Below are 17,002 nucleotides of genomic sequence, written 5' to 3' on the forward strand. Positions count from 1 at the left end.
TAGTGTTTGATGCCTGTGTAAGGAACAAAGATGGATAAGTAAGCCATTGTTGTGTGTTTAGTCCTCCCCTGTATCTTGGAAGCATGTCCAAACAGTTTTGAGGAATCTAGAGTCTTTAGATTGAGGAGAGAACAGGAGTATCAGGACTAGGACATGATCCGTCTGATCCCCATTATTCCCAGCTGTTATTTCTTTAGGTCCTAGAGTAAGCATTTTGTATTACTTCTGAAATTAAAGCAGCAGAAAAAAAATCTGGTTTGGCTGCAAGATGTTATGGACCTTGAGGTTGGAAAGTGTCTGAGGGCAAGAAACTTACGATATCAAAGCTGTTTRGTTCTGGAAGATCCTGGAAATCCATTGTTAGTCTGAAATTGTTTTGTCTTTCATGACAGATAAATAGGCGAAAACCTCATGAGTGGCAGAATTATTCTAGAATAGCTACAAGAAATGGAGTCCTGTAAGGAGTTGCATTTTCAASAGGCATAAAGAACCTAGAAGTGAATAAATTTTCAACAAGGAGGTCCATCTTTTGAACAGGATTAACTTCTGCCTAGTTTTAAATACTTACTTTCAGATGCTGAGTGATATTTAGCAGTGCTATTGTTGATTTTTTTTGTCTCTTTTTTCAGGTCTAAAGTTCAGTCTTGAGACTGATGAAAAGACAAGCCTGCTTGAAGATACACAACTGTCTGAAACTGCCATCAATTTGGAGATATCATTTTCGGAGCAGGCTGCTAATCTCAAAGACAGTTCAGTAGGCAAAATGTGCAAGGGTGGAGGGGATGACACTCTTCTTCCTGTACGTGTTGCCTATTTATTGCTATTATTATTTGTTTCTAGTAATGGAACCGTTTGGATGATAGTGGTTGAATTAGATTTAGAAGGGTCCAACTTCATGGGGATAGACCTTCTCAAGATAACTTATGTTTTGGAATTGTGTTCTCAGTTATGTGGAAATAGTACTTTCATGGCTATTTGTCATTGTCTTTCTGGCAAAATGCACTTTATGTATAAGTAGTAATGGACTATTAGTATTAATCTGGGATAGTGGCTCTGTGGTAGTTACGTTCACTACAGTTCAAAAAGTTCAGGTTATGTCTGTTGTCCAGGCCCTTGACTGCAGGCAATGGAATTTTTGGTAATTTTACACAAACTGTATCTCTACATCATACTTTACACATCTTTTCCTGTTATTTGAGGTGAGATGCCTTACCTCYGTAATAGAAATCTCTGTCTTCATTTGGAAAGGTTTAGTGGATATCTGCAGAAATCTTGTGCAGTTATGCAGTGCAGATAGGCGAGGGAGGAGAAAGAAGAATAGAAGGATTYGTAGAAGTCTGAAGTGAGGTGGCTGGAAGTTCAGGATTGGCTTGTGCTAAATTGTACTTTCCACCCTTTAATAAAAAAGAATCATTCTGAAAGAACTGAAATAAATACAAAATAAGATCCTCCAAAGCATTTTGTCATTGATCCTCAGGCATCTCTTGAGGGTCTTSCTCTGTCTAATAGTTTGTGATCATGCAGAAAGCTGTAGACTAATGACCAATGTGAAAAACATTTCTTTTGTCTAACAGCATATGCAAACATGTCTGAGTAAACTTAGTGTCTGAAGTAATGATCTTTCACAGTTCTTCAAACACTTAATTTAGATAAGGACATTTGCAATCCTTCAAATAGTGATTGCCCCATGATATCCTAGTTTAAACACTAAATCAGACATCAATGGATATTTAGAAATGAATTCTAAAATGTTTGAGTCACATTTCAATAATACAGCCAATAACAAGAAGACTATGGCTACACTATAGCTTATTTTTGTATACTTTCCTATTGCATGCTACATACTTTAGCTATACTTTTAGCTAGGCTTATGAAAGATTTACCAAAAGAAATGGCTATGAGATTTCTCTTTGAATGATGAAAGCAGTGGCAAAATGTTAGGCAAAGGGAGGGAGTTAACTATTTAAACCTCCAGTTTGCTGTAGCTTCATCACTGGCAGCTATTTTTAAATATATGTTTATATCAGTGAAGCTCAGGGCAGGAAATGGACATATCTGCCACTTGTAAATTACATTTATTTACAGTTTAGATATGTACCATTAGAGCTATATACCACAGCTAGCAATTCAGCTGTGCTATTGCTGGGTAAACACAGGATGAGAAAATCATTTCTAAAATACAGAATTTGTTCTTTCCAAATGGAGAGAATGTGTTGGCAACTGTTCTGGGTCATGCTTTAAGTCATGCATCCTGCTTGTGTGAGGCACAGGCAAGAGCCCTTAGAGGCCCATTAATGAGATGGAATTAAAAAGTTCTGTGAGTTGGGAAATCTCTCTCTCTCTCTTCTTCTTTTTCTTAATCTTTTGTGGTTGCCTCACTTCCTTATATTGGTTTTATGTCGGACCTTATATTGGTCTCAGAGAGAGGCTGCTGGGTATTTACTGTAATAGAAATAGAATAGAAATAATCCATAAACATGGGAGCTAAATAGGTGCCTAAATGCATATGGGTTTAGGATTGTGCATGGACAGCTACTTCCACCACTGTAAATTGCAAAGGAAAGCAGAAGGTGGTGGGGTTACAAGGAAGACAGAGCCAGACTCTTTGTGGAGGTGCACAGCAAAAGGACAAGAGGCAATGGACACAAGTTACAAGACAAATTACCTTTGTATGCAAGGGAAAAGAAATTCACCATGAGATTAAGCACCTGCATCCCAGAGATACTGGGGAACCTCAATTATAGGAGGTTTTCAAAGTTCAGTTGGAGAAGGCCCTGAGCAACTTGGTCTAACTTTGAAATTAGCCTTGCTTTGAGCGGGGGATTGGTTTAGATTGCTTCCAGAAGTCACCAAGAACCTAAACGCTCCTCTGATTCTACAGTCGTCTGCTTTGTGAATTTTTTTGGGGTGGGGGTGGGTTTCTGCCATGATTTAGTCAGTAGCAGCAGGCTTCATTAGGAAAGGTTGTGCCTTGAGAGGAGCACAGCATTCAAGCTATGAAATTTGTTATGACTTGGATTATTCACTCTGCTGCAAATCTCTACTTTTAGAATTTCAGATTGCCGAAGGACAAAACGGGCACCACCAAGATTGGTGACCTGGCCCCTCAGGATATGAAGAAAGTCTATTCTTTAGCACTGATTGAATTAACTGCTCTCTATGACGTACTTGGGACAGAATTCAAGCAGCAAAAAGCTGCAAAAATCAAAACCAAAGGTGAGTCAAAAAGTTTCATCTTCTAAAACAAATGGATCTGTTTTAACCAAATAAAACAAATTTATCTGCTTTTTTATGATTTTTTCCCAGCAGAAAATGTATGTAAGTATATAAGTAGTAATATAGATTCTGATTTTGGGCATCATCTAATTGTAACATGTTACCTCAGGGCACATTTTTGTCAAATTCATGGATATAGTCACTTCAGCTAAGGGACCATGCTGTCTGTCTAAAGACAGCCCTCAGGCCAGGCCCTGAGCAGATAAACCAAAGAGTGGGGAAAGGGGATCTTCACCTTAGTAGCATGCTGTACAGGAGGAATTGCTTTACAGAAGTTTGCGCTCATGTATTCCCATGAATGTGCTCTGTATGAATATTTTTTTCCCTGCTTGGCTGATGGCAGGTATTGTGCCACTTCTACCTGCCTTTGGCTGGGGATGCTAGGAACCTTTGCCACCTGTTTTCTTTTTCTATCTGGAATTAGTTTTCTTGTGACACATGCATAGCCCTTGCCCTTGATGCAAATTCTGCACTGAGCGGCATCAAACTAAGTGGAAGATTTGGGCTTTTGTAGAGGGCATTACAGTAAAMAGCTGTAACAAGTCATTCCTCTGGAGTATATATATTATCCCAGTGCTTTCCTTGGGAATTTAGGGTACTTGGAAACCGATTTCAGGTTGGAAAACCTCACTAGAGGTTTTCAGTGCTTTGTTTGTTTTCTGTACTTTTGGCTTACACTAAATGTTTTACGTGAGCTTGAAATGTGTTACCAGTTAATCACAAGCCTACTTTGGCCAAAACCCTGTTGTCAAGGTTCAGCGAATGTGACAGTGCAATAGCTCACTTTAAATAATTGAAAGCAACAGAGAGGGCTGAGAGCAGCAAGGTACAATAGATTCTTGAGAATATACTCTTCACTTCACTGTAGTAGAAMATAACTTCTTAAATGCAAAAAGTATACACAGAAACATCTATGAGACCTTGATCCTGTAATGCATTTTCATCTTGCAGAAGTGCTTGTGCTTTCACTAATACATAGTGAAATAGTTCATAGTTTTATGAATGTATCAATGTATCATAGTTTTAATTGATTATTCTTACCAAATCTTATTTTTGATTGAGCTTTACTCATAATATTATCTTTTTAAACAACAGGCAGTCATGAAGAATATTAAATTGGTTAAAAACCCTCTGTTTTCATGAAAACCAAAAAGATGGACTAGACTACTGGAAGTATCTAGGCAAAAGATAATTATGTGTTATCTTCTTTCCCTAATAAAATTAGTTTTGCAACATAATGGCTTCAATGTCYTGTTGCTCTGCCAGACCCACTCCTCTTCACTCAGGAAGTGTTATTTGGCCAGTTGATTTATACAGTGGTAGATCTATTGGCTGTTCTCCTTTGTGCTTGAGTAGATAAAGGTGATGAAAACATAATTCTTCTGTGGACTGATGTGCTTTTGCAAACCCAGTCTTTATGTTGGCATCTTATAGTTTGTTCCTCCAGCTTCATCTCAACAGAAACTTTTTCAATTGACAGGATCTTCAGGATGATAAAACTATGAGATAGGGCTATTGAGTGTTTGTATGGACCTCTACGTATTTTGTAGGTAGACTTTTTATTCTGCTGAAGTTTCTATTGAAGTTTTTATTTTGCAAGAACTGCCTGAATTGACACTTAAACTGATGTGTCTTTGATTATATATCACATTCTTGCAAAGGCTGACACCTTTTTGTTATTTACAGCTCTTCTGTGCTTGATACTGGCATGGCATCATATCAAGCAGGAATTTTTAGCTGCATGTAGTGTTATATGCTGTTTCAGAAAAATTACATATACAGCCTTTATCAGTACTTCTGACTTCATCAGCATAGGGCAACAAACTTTGTGTTAGGGGTTGCTAGTATAGATCTCTTTTGCAGCCATTTGTTTCTGTTCAACTGGGCCATAAACACATGGGATTCCCATTTACTCCAAAAGGTTTTGCATCAAGGCTAGATTATCTGAGACTAGATTCCTTCTTATTTTTTATTGTTTGCATTATATTTGCAGTATGTTAAAGGCCATTTTCTAAGCAGCACTTTCTGTACTTTTGCTCTCACTTAAAAAAGAAGTACCTTTGGCAAAATGATATCTTGTTCTGCTGATAATTGAATAATGCAAAAGCACAAGAAAGGTTGAAAAGCTCTTCTTTCAAAATGCTCAGGAAGACAAGTGTTGAGAGTAAATCTGGATGATAACTACAGCTACTTCATTTTAGTAGCCAAATTTCTGGTTATTTTACTCATGCATTTGCATCTTAACTAAGATAACTTGCATTAAGTGATGAAGATGTGCATTGCAGAGTGATTATCACAACCGTTCTAAAACCAGACTCAGGCAAATGGTTCATTTATGTATTTGCTTCACTGTACTGCAGAATGTGTGGATAGCAATTTGAAGTTGAAACAGAAGACTGCTGATTTGTGGGTGAAGGAAGTGATGAATGAATCCTTTTAGCCAAAATGCTTTGTTTAATGACTTGATTGACAAAGACATTCAGATATTTTGAATGAAATGTCAATAGCTCTGAACGTATTGAATGGGCTTATCTCTTCAAAAATGTGCTTTTATGCCACTAGCTCATGTGTTGGAACAGATGTGGATAATACCTTAGAGGGTTGGACTAGATGATCTCCAGAAGTCTCTTCCAACCTTACCAATTCTATGATTCTATGATTTTTTGGCTTTATTTTTTTCAGACTCGGGCTTGTTTGGTGTCCCACTCTCAATTTTGCTGGAACAGGATCAAAAGAAGGTGCCAGGCACCAAGACCCCACTGATTTTTCAAAAGGTAAATAGGCATGAACAAATCAACTTATTGCATACCTGCAAATGAGAAACAAATAACATTTTGTCCTGGGTTTATTTTTTCCCTGTAATGAAGCTTTCACTGTGTTTACTTAAAGGGAACCTAAGGTATAGTACTCTCATCAAAGTTATTGTAGTGTTTATTTGCAGCTTTATTTATTAATTCAGTAAGTCTGAGACTTATCAGACGTAGTTTGAGCTAAACGAATAAGGTGAAGTTTTTGTTCTAACTGATCTCTACTTTATAGGTRTTGCAAACTGTTACTGATGTGTTCTAGGGACAGAGAGTGAATGATATTAGAAAAACATGCTGTAAGATGTGTGAAGTAATCCATGATTTAGGCAAGCTTGCTAATAAGCCTGTGAAACTTTACAGTTTCTATACTATCAGTATAAGAATTCCTGTAGAATTAGAATTCTTGCTATCAGTATAAGAACACCCTGTAGCCAATTCCATTTCACAAGGGTGGTCTAAGTCTCTTCGTCTGCACTTTGTCTTCCAGAGCAAATAACTTGAAGTTCTGTAGAAATTCTCAATCCTTGGTCCACCTAGCTTTCTAGGAAGCAGTTTTCTGCTCTCAGAAGTGTCTTAGGCCAAGAGGCAAGTCTTAGGGAGTGGATGTCAGGCTGGATAACTGTCTCAGGTAGCAGTGGTAGTGCTTTTTCAGCTGCTTTAGTATGTGAAGGGACCTTTTGGCCTGTGCCACGTCATGTTAATGGGGAAGGTAATGGGAAAGATGATGGAGGCCCTGGATTTACTGCACTTACATAGCAGGTCTTATCACATGATGAGCAACCACAGTGTATGGACCTATCCTGACACTGAGAGAAGCTCAATGCTATCTCATCACCATTTCAGAGCTCTTTTTGTTCATTCTTTTTCAAGAAACAGAAAATTCCAAGTAATTTTCCATCACWCTCTCGATACTGTTTCTGTATCATTCATGGCAGCAATTACTTCCTCAGGACTGTAAAAATATATTTGTAGGAAAGATGGTATCTAGAAGAAAAAAATCAAATGACAAAAAGTGATTGAGCACAGTGATATACTAGCATCATGGTAAGCATAGTTTTCCATGAAGAAAATTCTGCATGAACATTTCTAGCTTATATATGTAATTTGTTTTGTAAGGCACAGATGTCATTTAGAATATAGTTTTTCTTTAAATGAGAAGATAAAAATAAGAAAGGTTTCCTATTTCTTAAGCATCTTTTCTTTGAAAATGTCTGCTGCAGAGGAGGGAATTTCTATAAAGTGCAAGGAAGAACATTTTTGTGKAAACTGCTTTATCATTGACATGAAACAAACCAAGCTAATAGGAAGTCTGCTTAAATTAAAAGAAATGTTTTAATAAAAAAATCACCTAGTTTTTATTTCATTGAAGAACTGTGGTTAAAAATGGTGATAAAGTATAGCCTATGGGATTTCTGACTGGAAAATCTGAATCTTGTGGTATACTCTAGCCGTAGTTTTTGGTGTGATTATTGTATTTTCCCATAGATCTGTCAGGATTCGGTGGATTCTCTCTCATTTTCTGTCGGTTTAAGACAGGCTGTCTTTTAAAAGGGTAGCTTATCTTCCAAGTGGAAGTTTTGAACTTCATGCGAAGTGGAATGAGGACCTGTGGGTGCTTCTAGGTCTCCTCTGTCTTTAAAAATGACAAAAGTGTGCATAGCTAGTGAGAGGGTGGTACAGATCCATACATCTCCACAGGTCTTTCATTCAGGTCTTTGGCCTGCTAATGAAGCAAATGAGAGCAGTCTTAAAATAGTTGAAGAGGGAATTTCCTGTTGGCAGGAGGCTGGTGGCCAGCAGCCACCTCTTTCTGCCTGCAAAGAAGGTACTCGCTTGTTCTGTGTGCCTGAAGGAGTTACGGCCAACTATAGCACTGCTGGACCTCACCTCCCCATAGATGTACGGGCAGTGGCTAAAGGAAGGACATTCCTGCAGTGTCTTTGTGCCTGACAGATGCCTAACTGCTGTTAGGTGAGCTGGGCATGGTAAGCGTCAGATTTGGGCTGTCAGCAGTCTTTTTTTTTCTTTTTTTTTCTAAAACAAGGAAAATATACCACAGCGACAAATTCTGTGCTGTGTTCCAACTTTGTGGCTTTCTGTTTGAGCCTTCCTGTGAGGTGTATCAGTTACATAAATGCAGTGGTAGGTAACCCCCCTTTAATTTCTGTAGCTGCAAAAAGTGCAACTTTTGCTATGTTAATTTCCTTACATCAGAGCTGGCGCAGGAAGGTGTAACAGAGGCACAATCCTAGCTAAATGCTGTGAGCATCCATTTGTGCTAAAATGATGTCATCAGCATTTCACATTTATGGATTTCTTTGGAACGCYTTTAGGTTCATCCTTTAGCAAGTACTTCTACACTTACCTTTTGGAAAAACAAAATTCATGATACATATGCTAAGTGATTTTACAGAATTTGCACTAATTTAAGCCATACATATGACTGCAAACTGATGAGTCTGATAGAAAAATGCCAGTGTTTGCAAAACTGAAGCCTCTCTAAAGGCTAAGAGTACTTAGATCTTCTCTGTTAAAGTTKTAAAGAAGGGTATTTGTGAGAAAGTACTATATTTTTATTTTACCTAAATTAGTTTGAATCATGTCCATTTTAACAAGGATAGTAATTGGGATTTGTTTTTCAAATTGGAGTAGTTATAGAAATAAACTGCTTCACTATCTCTGGAGTCAGGCTAGACATTGCAGTTTTGAAAAGATAAACTCTTTTTTAATAATGTTCATAAAAAGGATAAGAGCCATATTAAAGGTTTCTTCTATATCTACAACAGTAATCCGTTTGCAAACCATGTGTTTGTGTGTGTGCACCCATCCATACATTAATATAAAAATTCCACTATATTAGAACTATCTACCAGTGATTTTTAATTAGCATCTTTTTTCATGCAATTTGGTTTGTTTTTGACAGCTGATTTCCCAGATAGAGGAAGCAACACTGGAAACAGAAGGACTGCTTAGAATACCAGGAGTTGCAGCAAGAGTAAAGGTAAAATATTACACAGATTGTCAACACCCCCAAAAGCTTATCTGCACTTGCTACCTTTATTTTTGTCTTGGGAATCTATTTCAATGCTAGGTTGTTACTAAAGTCTTTTAAAAACTAAAAGCAAAATGTCTTTACAAAAAACCCTGATTTACTTCAGCCAGGAAGCTGATGATTCCATCCGGTGTAGTTTTATGGAGAAGACTGGAGTTCAGGTTTGAAGCTGAGTCAAGGCTCTGTTTTAAATTCAGTTGTGCCAAAATCTYATTAATTCTTGGCACGAGCTTTCCAGCCTCTTGTTTTTTTCCCTGAACCAGCAGTTCATTCGTAGTATTTCTGCCCCTGGAGGAAGCTCTTCTCTGGCATCGTGAGCCTATTTTAATAGCTAGACTTAACCTGTGTTGCAGGGCAAAGCAGCTAGCATGCACTGAAGAACCTCTCACATTTATTTTTATGAACAGCAATGTAACTACTCAGCTCACTAAGCACAATCTTGTTAGGCATGTCTGTTCACAGTGACACTTAGCAGAGTGAGTGCCAATTACGTGCAGACTCTTGCCCAGTATTGCCTTAATGCAGGAAACTAAATACACTGTATGATTCACACCAAGAGTCAATGCGTTAGAAAGATGCTCTAAACTGGCCTTAAATTCTGAACAGAAAGGACCATTTAAGTGGATTCAGCTGTCCGAAGATGTCTGCCAGCCTCTGTCATGTAGAACCAGCAGCTGGTTCATTAGAAACAACTGAAAGAAAGGAATGTTATGGAAACTGGCTTTGTTTATTCACCAGTAACTAAGATTTTTTTTTTTTTTACAGTTTTCCTCCCTTCTTTATTTTCCACTTTTCATCAGTTCTGCATACTGGGATGGTTTTGTTTATTTGTTTATTCTTGAATTTTATTTGTTTAATACAATTTTCCAGGCAAGAGATCACTCAGTATTTGACTTTCATTCATGTTTTGTCTATTTATTGCAGGAACTTCTTCTTTGAATTAAGCAATTGCTTTGTTAGCTAGGATGTTAAGTTCACTTATTTTAATACAAAACTTTATAGAAAATCGCAGCATTAGATTATCAAGACTGATGTGTTGTCTAAATGTCTTCTCAAATTTTCTTGAACTTTTTTCACCTGTACAAAAAAAAATACTTTCCTTCTTAAATAATTTTATTGGAATGGCACAGATAACCTCCAGAAAAGAAATAATTTGCTATCTTTTTGTATAGATTTCAGAGTATTTTTAAAAAAATGTATTGCATATCATAACACCCCCAAATATATATATTTACTTTAAAATCTAAACATTAATCCATTAGGATGCATAGTTTATTTTTTTGCTCTTGCCTCTCAGATAAAATGATTCATTTTATCTAATTGTTTAATACTACATTTACCACAGTGACTTGAATGTTGATGGAGAAGCTAGTGAAGTGGTGAGGGAAAATGTTTATTTTTAAAGCTTGTTTTTGTTGACCAGCAGGAAATCRCACCACTTGACTTTAGACATCTGAGTTAGGATCTTAATGCCTGTAAACCTTCTGTGCAATCTGTGGAGTCAAAAGATTTCTCTGGAGAACAGCTGAGAATATCCAACTTTTATTTCAGTCTGTAACACTTGATCTAAGTGTCTACATTTTCTTTCGAAGTCACAGATCTATTTTCCATTTGGACAAAATAAATGTAATGAGAATAATATCTTAAAAAAAAATCTAGTTTTCTTTATCCAGCTTACCCTTCCTGTCCAAATAACTAAGGCCAAATCTTTTCTGTAGTACTTCTTATCTTTGTCTCATGCACTTTGTCTCATGCACTTTGCAAAGCAAGAAAGTGTTTCTGTCCTCATTTTCTGTCTGGAAGAACTGAGGCAAAAAGAAGGGAACGCAAGAGGGCTTAGTCTGTTGGTTTGCAACACTGTCCCCTTCTGGCAGAGGGCATATTTGAGATTGAGTGCTAGGCAAAGCTGCATGTGTCCAAAGGCAAGAGGTTCCTTACAGATGGCAAGATACCCAGCTATGCAATCACCCAAAATCTTGTCCTTGTATTTTGAAGAGAACCAGCCTCTCCTTAATGTATGTTTTGATAGGAAATCAAGTGTCAGCATGCATGGTTGCCATATTTGTTTATAAAGGAGAAACTACTCACACATTACAGCAACACCCTCTGCTATGCAGTTTCAGAACTGCTAAGAGACATCTTAATCTTTGTGGGGAGGGGGAAACCGTAGCCTTTATGTGAATGCATAGATGATATCTCGCTCTTACAGAATCTACCATGTGGCCCTAAGGCAGGCACACAGGATTTCTTCCTCTATGATTTAGCAGTCTGCTGCCTATCACTGTTCATGTACTCTCAGGGTTTCTGATCTTCAATTTATCTTTTTGTAGCAAAAGATCAGTGACAGCTGGAGTTAAGTGATATTTCAGATGTCCTTTTCTTCTCCTCCCTCCCTTCAAAGCGTGGAAAGTATTGCTATGTGTATAATGCATAACTTCCAGCAGCCAAGTGTTATTGATGCTCTCTGTGTTTGTTGCCTTTCAGAGTCTTTGCCAAGAACTGGAAGCAAAATTTTATGAAGGAACTTTCAACTGGGAAAATGTAAAGCAACACGATGCAGCAAGTCTTTTAAAACTCTTCATCCGAGAACTGCCTCAGCCACTCCTCACTGTGGAATATCTCAAAGCTTTCCAAGATGTGCAGAGTGAGTAGTGTCCTTTCCATCTCAGCTGTGAAGAACTGAGATCATAAGCATATTGAGTGCAGAGAAGTACTTTGTTACAACAGCATTTCTACTACTAATATGTTAACCTGAAAAACAAACTAAATAGCAACAATATGGCTTCACTGAGAAAAGACAGGGCATAATTTTGCTGACATACAAATAATATTTTTCATGGAATATGCATTTTAGTAGTTTATGCATAAAATAAAAACATCTAGTGTCACTCTGCTCAGATATATCTAATAGTCTTTAGGAGGTGTAGATGAATTATAAGAAACTAGTGATATGTTAAGATGCTATCAGTTTGTAAACAAAAGAAAACAGTACAACAAGATAAAATAGTTCTGCAGGAATCCAACAAATGTTAATTCATACTGTTTAGTGTAGTATGTGGAGGGTATTTTATCTATTTGGGAAAGGTAAAGTTACAGCAGAATAGTCAGAACTGTTGATCATCCCTGGTCCCTTGAGGATCAGCAAGCTCCTCTGAAAATGTCCTCTGTGCCAGCTGGTCACCAAGASAGCAAACACATCAGTTGTACTGGAAGGAGTGTGACTTGGTGATAATGAAATCAGTTGTGAGGACCACATATATTAATTCCACAGCCAACACAGGTGTGTTGGTTTCAGAAAAATCTATTCCTTTGCTCATGGGCAAAGTGATGGTTCATTTCTAAGGAGCACATTCAGGACATACCAAAGGACAGACAGACAGATGGATACTCTTAAAAAGCTTGGACTGTTTCACTCTCCTGATTGTGAGCTGCTTGTCAGGAGCACATACCATTAATTTAGCGTGAGTAGGGGGTTAGTGCTTAAGCCCATTACACAACTTTGATTTTGCAGTAGTGAGTACTGAGCAGTTAAAGCAGGCTGGAATGCTTTTAAGTGATACTGGCTGCTAACATGTCCAAAAGGTTGTTCCACTTAGCAGATACTGACTGAAACCAGTACTGGCTCTGCTTGCCACTCCTGAGCAGTCTGAAAGCTTATGTGGTTTTACCTAGCCAAAAAACATTTAAGTTCCAGCATTGAAAATACTTTCTATGTTGAGCCAAAGGATTAGAGGCAAAACAGACAGAATGCTTCACAGCATCCCCTTGTTTGTGTTGTCTGTCTGCCTTGCTGTTTAAAATGTAATAAGAATAGGTGTTGCAGAAAAGAGGCCACCTTTATGACAGTAATCAGTATCTTTCATGATACTGTGATTAACCACACTGTCTATGTGGTTAGACTTAAATAAATGCAATTAAAACATCATTGTTTAAGTGAACAGATAGAAAACCTCAATTTAAGTTATCAATTTTAATTGCTTTTTGACCATTGTGACATGGTGCTTTGCAACTAAATTTAATCCCTACTTTTAATGTATGTTTTTCTAACCAGGTGGATACACTGTTATCTCTACTATACATGTTGAAATGAATATAATTCACCATTCATTTATTCAGATTCTTAATTGTGGTAGAAAGTGATGAGCACACATGTCTTTTATATTTAATAAATGATTAATCTTTTTTTGCTCTTTCTCCCAATTTGAGCTGGATTAAATGTTTTTGAAATAGCTGTTCAGCTGGAATTCTAATGGAATGCACAAAAGAAGCCCTGTTGAATTTTACTTTAATGTGATAAAACTATGCCAAGTATAGATACCTACTTCCTAATTTGTTTTATATATGGCAGGCTATATATAAATTCATTAGGAATCCTATGAGAACACTTGACAGACTGTGTCCTCTAAAGCCTGACAAGAGGACATGGGAACTGCAAGGACTTAGGAGTTCTTCTAGGAGGTGGAGGAGTGGGGAAACATTTGTCTTGCATTTTGGGTGAATGATGCACCATTGAGCTAYTGGGTAAAAAGGAGAGCCAACATCACTATTCTTTAATTGAAGCTTGCCATTGGTTTGGTATGGCACTCATTGCTGTAGATAAGTGTTAAGGTGGCCTACCACATCTTTAGTTTTATGAAGATGGTAGTTAATTTGTAGCTTCTCCGCTATTACTTTTATTCTGACTGGTCTGCCCTAGGAAACCTGCATTATTCAGCAACACAGTCTTTCTGCGTGGGTAGATGTGGGAGACCATGTAATTGTTCAAGCAGTTGCAGAAATGGCAAATGCAGTTGTGAATGCATCCTTTCATATATTGGGGCACAGGCTCAAAAACAGAGGAACCGTTAGCTGTCTAGTTAATGTTGTAACATTGCAAAATAAGTATATAATAAAAGTCCCGTAAGGCATCTAAAAAGTATTGCCAGAGACTGTTGAGTCATATTGCAACTGAATCATAAAAGAACATTTGGAAATGAGTATCAGAAGAGAAACATCTCCAGTTGTTTATCATACAATGACAATTAGCTTTGTGTATGCATTCACATTTTACGAGAGGATTCCACTTAAAAGTCWTTTTTTTTTCAAGAGAACAAGTGACATTTTTAAAATACTGAGGTTAATGTGTTTCACTGGCAGATCTTCCAACGAAGAAGCAGCAGCTGCAAGCTTTGAATCTTTTGGTTCTCCTTCTGCCTGAAGCAAACAGAGACACTCTGAAGGTTAGAATTACTAATTTCTTTTTCCTGTAAAAATAAGAGAATTTTATTGATTTCTCATGAATTTACTGTAATGAATATTGTTGTCTTTTAACATTCTAACTGATGTGTGAAATATTATGATTTTCTTTTTTTCAGTTCAAACTTAATGCTGAAACTTGTGGTTTATTTTGTTTTCATGTATCGCAGAACTTCAGAAAAAAATACCATTTAGGAGCATAATTCCAAGCATCCAAATGACTCTTAAGAGGGGAKGACTTGAAATTTTTCCAAGAGATTGCAATAATAATCTCTCTGTGAGCGACCTCTTCTATTACGAGTTTATTTCCTTCTTTGCAGGAGCAGTCACTGATTATTTAAATGGAGAAAGAAACAGTATTGGAATACTATGGATGAGATTTGGCTTTTAATGAATGGGTTTAGCTCTTTGTTTTTATTCCTAGCTTTTATATGTGCTGTTTTGTTTCAATTCTCAATAAGCTAGAGATGTATACTTCCTCTTGGTATTTGCAGCCCATTACATGGAATCTTCCAGTCTGGCTTGTACTCATGTATCAAAGCTATTCATCTTTTCTCAGAACATATTTACTATTAAAATTGCTCCAAACAAAAATAAATTTGCAAGATTGTGTAGGATGAAGAGGATCTTGGACGCTTTCTATTCTGGGCAAAAATCCCATTAGTTCTTATTATTTAAACATGCCTTCATTTTTAAATGTATTTACTGTGTGGAAGCACTCAGCAGGGCTCCTGAGTTGATTTATAAATATCTGGAAGTGAATTAATTGAAGACTGACAGTTTCTAACAGCCTACCTGTCATTCATAATTCAGTGGTTTACACGAGTTGCATACGTGACTGAACTAGCCACATGGAAAGCACGACAGCTGGCATTATTGTGTTCACTTCTAATTTAGAAAAAGCCAACAATASTGTTTTCAAAAGCATCTTTGAGATGCTACCTATGCTCTTAAATAACAAGTATTTTGAAAGTCTTACTCTGCAGGGCTTCAGAGTCACTTGAATGCTTTTGAAATGTTATCCACAAAATTAACTAGAATGATTTACTTCATTAGTTAAAAGAAACAACATTTGCATTACAGTCTTATGAGTAAATGTATCCATAATTCCTCTATTATTGATTGCTATTAATATAGTTTTATTAGGAATAAAGAGCCTTTTCCAAGGATATATAATATGATATTTCACTCTAACTTTTTGTTGTGTAGAGATAAGGTTCAAGTTCTGCTATTATTTTAGGTACTGCTTGAATTCCTCCAAAGAGTAATTGATCATCGAGATAAAAATAAAATGACACTAAAGAACGTTGCAATGGTGATGGCCCCAAACCTTTTCACGTTTCGCGGTTTTGGCTCAAAGACTATTGAACAAAGCGAGTTTGTTATGGCAGCTGGAACAGCAAATGTCATGCGCTTTATGATTCAGTACCAAAAACTTCTCTGGACAGTAAGTATTCTTTAGGGGCAAAAAAAAAAAAATCATAAACTTCACAAGCAAGGCATCTGGACAAAGAATTAATGTGAACTATGAAATTATTTCCATGAAATAGAGAAGGATCAGCCCCATCCTGACGAGTTTTTGCTCAGAGATAACTCTTAAGTGAGTGAAATAAAAATCATTACATGTTATGGTAGAATTAGCAGTGGTGGTTAGGATGTTAAGATTGTGTATATAATACGTGAACTCAGAAATAAGTCCTTGGGGGATACTTGTGATTGATCTATCAGTATGCATTCTTACAAGGAATTTATTCTTTTCTGCTTGAAGATCTTTATGTCTTACCTTGCAGAAGATGTGCTGTTTTAGTCCATTTCTCTTTTGGGCCAACTTCATATTATGTAAGAAATAGTAAAACATRTTTTGATAAAACAAGGAGTTGAGCCACAATTTCAGGCAGGCTCATGCACTGGCTGAAGAACTTMAGGCTTTGTTGTCCATCAGCAACTTTAAAGAATCTTGACCTTTGCATGGAAGGGCTATTATCACCATCACACAGACTGTGTTGAATGAATGTTTTTGGCTGAGGAAAGTAAAAGCACTGTATAAAGACTTGATTCTGCCTTTATTCCATTGAGAGCTTGCTGCATGGAATGTAACACCACAAGTGCAAATTTTCTAAAATAATTCATTGCCTTGTATTATTTTAATCTTTAATTATTACAAGAAATAGATACTATTTTTTTCTATTCTACCTCATAATCTGTCAATTTACAAAGTTCTGATAGTTAAGGAAGTTATGCAGATATTCATACTCACTGTCTATATTCATTTAGATTCCTAAGTTTATTGTTAACCAAGTGAGAAAACAGAACACTGAAAGCCAAAAGAAGGAAAAAAAGGACAAAGCTATGAAGAAACTTCTGAAAAAGATGGCTTATGACCGGGAAAAGCATGAGAAACAAGACAAGACTCCTAATGATGTAAGGAAAGATGCATCTGATAAATGTGTTATTAAGATTAATAAGACYCAAAAGATACAATAAGTTTAATAAGACTCTCATATATATTAAAACTATGGATATGGCTGTGGAAATGGAGCTGTGAGGATTTATTTAGCATATTTTTTAATTGACAATTTCAGTAAGTAGTAAATTAGTATAGCTTACATAGTTTATGGGTTCACAGCAAGAT

At 36.7% G+C, this 17,002-nt stretch overlaps 1 protein-coding gene across 3 annotated transcripts in view; it reads left to right on the forward strand.

Moving 5' to 3' along the window:
- Positions 1-17,002, forward strand: part of ARHGAP18 (Rho GTPase activating protein 18) — a 38,900-nt gene that overhangs the window by 10,271 nt on the left and 11,627 nt on the right. For all 3 annotated transcript variants that reach the window (XM_085314004.1, XM_085314023.1, XM_085314014.1), the window contains exons 4-11: positions 630-799; positions 3,051-3,216; positions 5,959-6,050; positions 9,007-9,084; positions 11,620-11,779; positions 14,272-14,354; positions 15,611-15,817; positions 16,645-16,791. In XM_085314004.1, the coding sequence (XP_085170130.1) occupies positions 630-799; positions 3,051-3,216; positions 5,959-6,050; positions 9,007-9,084; positions 11,620-11,779; positions 14,272-14,354; positions 15,611-15,817; positions 16,645-16,791 (1,103 nt within the window). The remainder of the gene's footprint in view (positions 1-629; positions 800-3,050; positions 3,217-5,958; positions 6,051-9,006; positions 9,085-11,619; positions 11,780-14,271; positions 14,355-15,610; positions 15,818-16,644; positions 16,792-17,002) is intronic.

Source organism: Rhea americana, unplaced genomic scaffold (genome assembly GCF_003343005.1).
Source record: "Rhea americana isolate MKP2758 unplaced genomic scaffold, rheAme1 scaffold_110, whole genome shotgun sequence".
In the NCBI taxonomy this organism is placed as follows: domain Eukaryota; kingdom Metazoa; phylum Chordata; class Aves; order Rheiformes; family Rheidae; genus Rhea; species Rhea americana.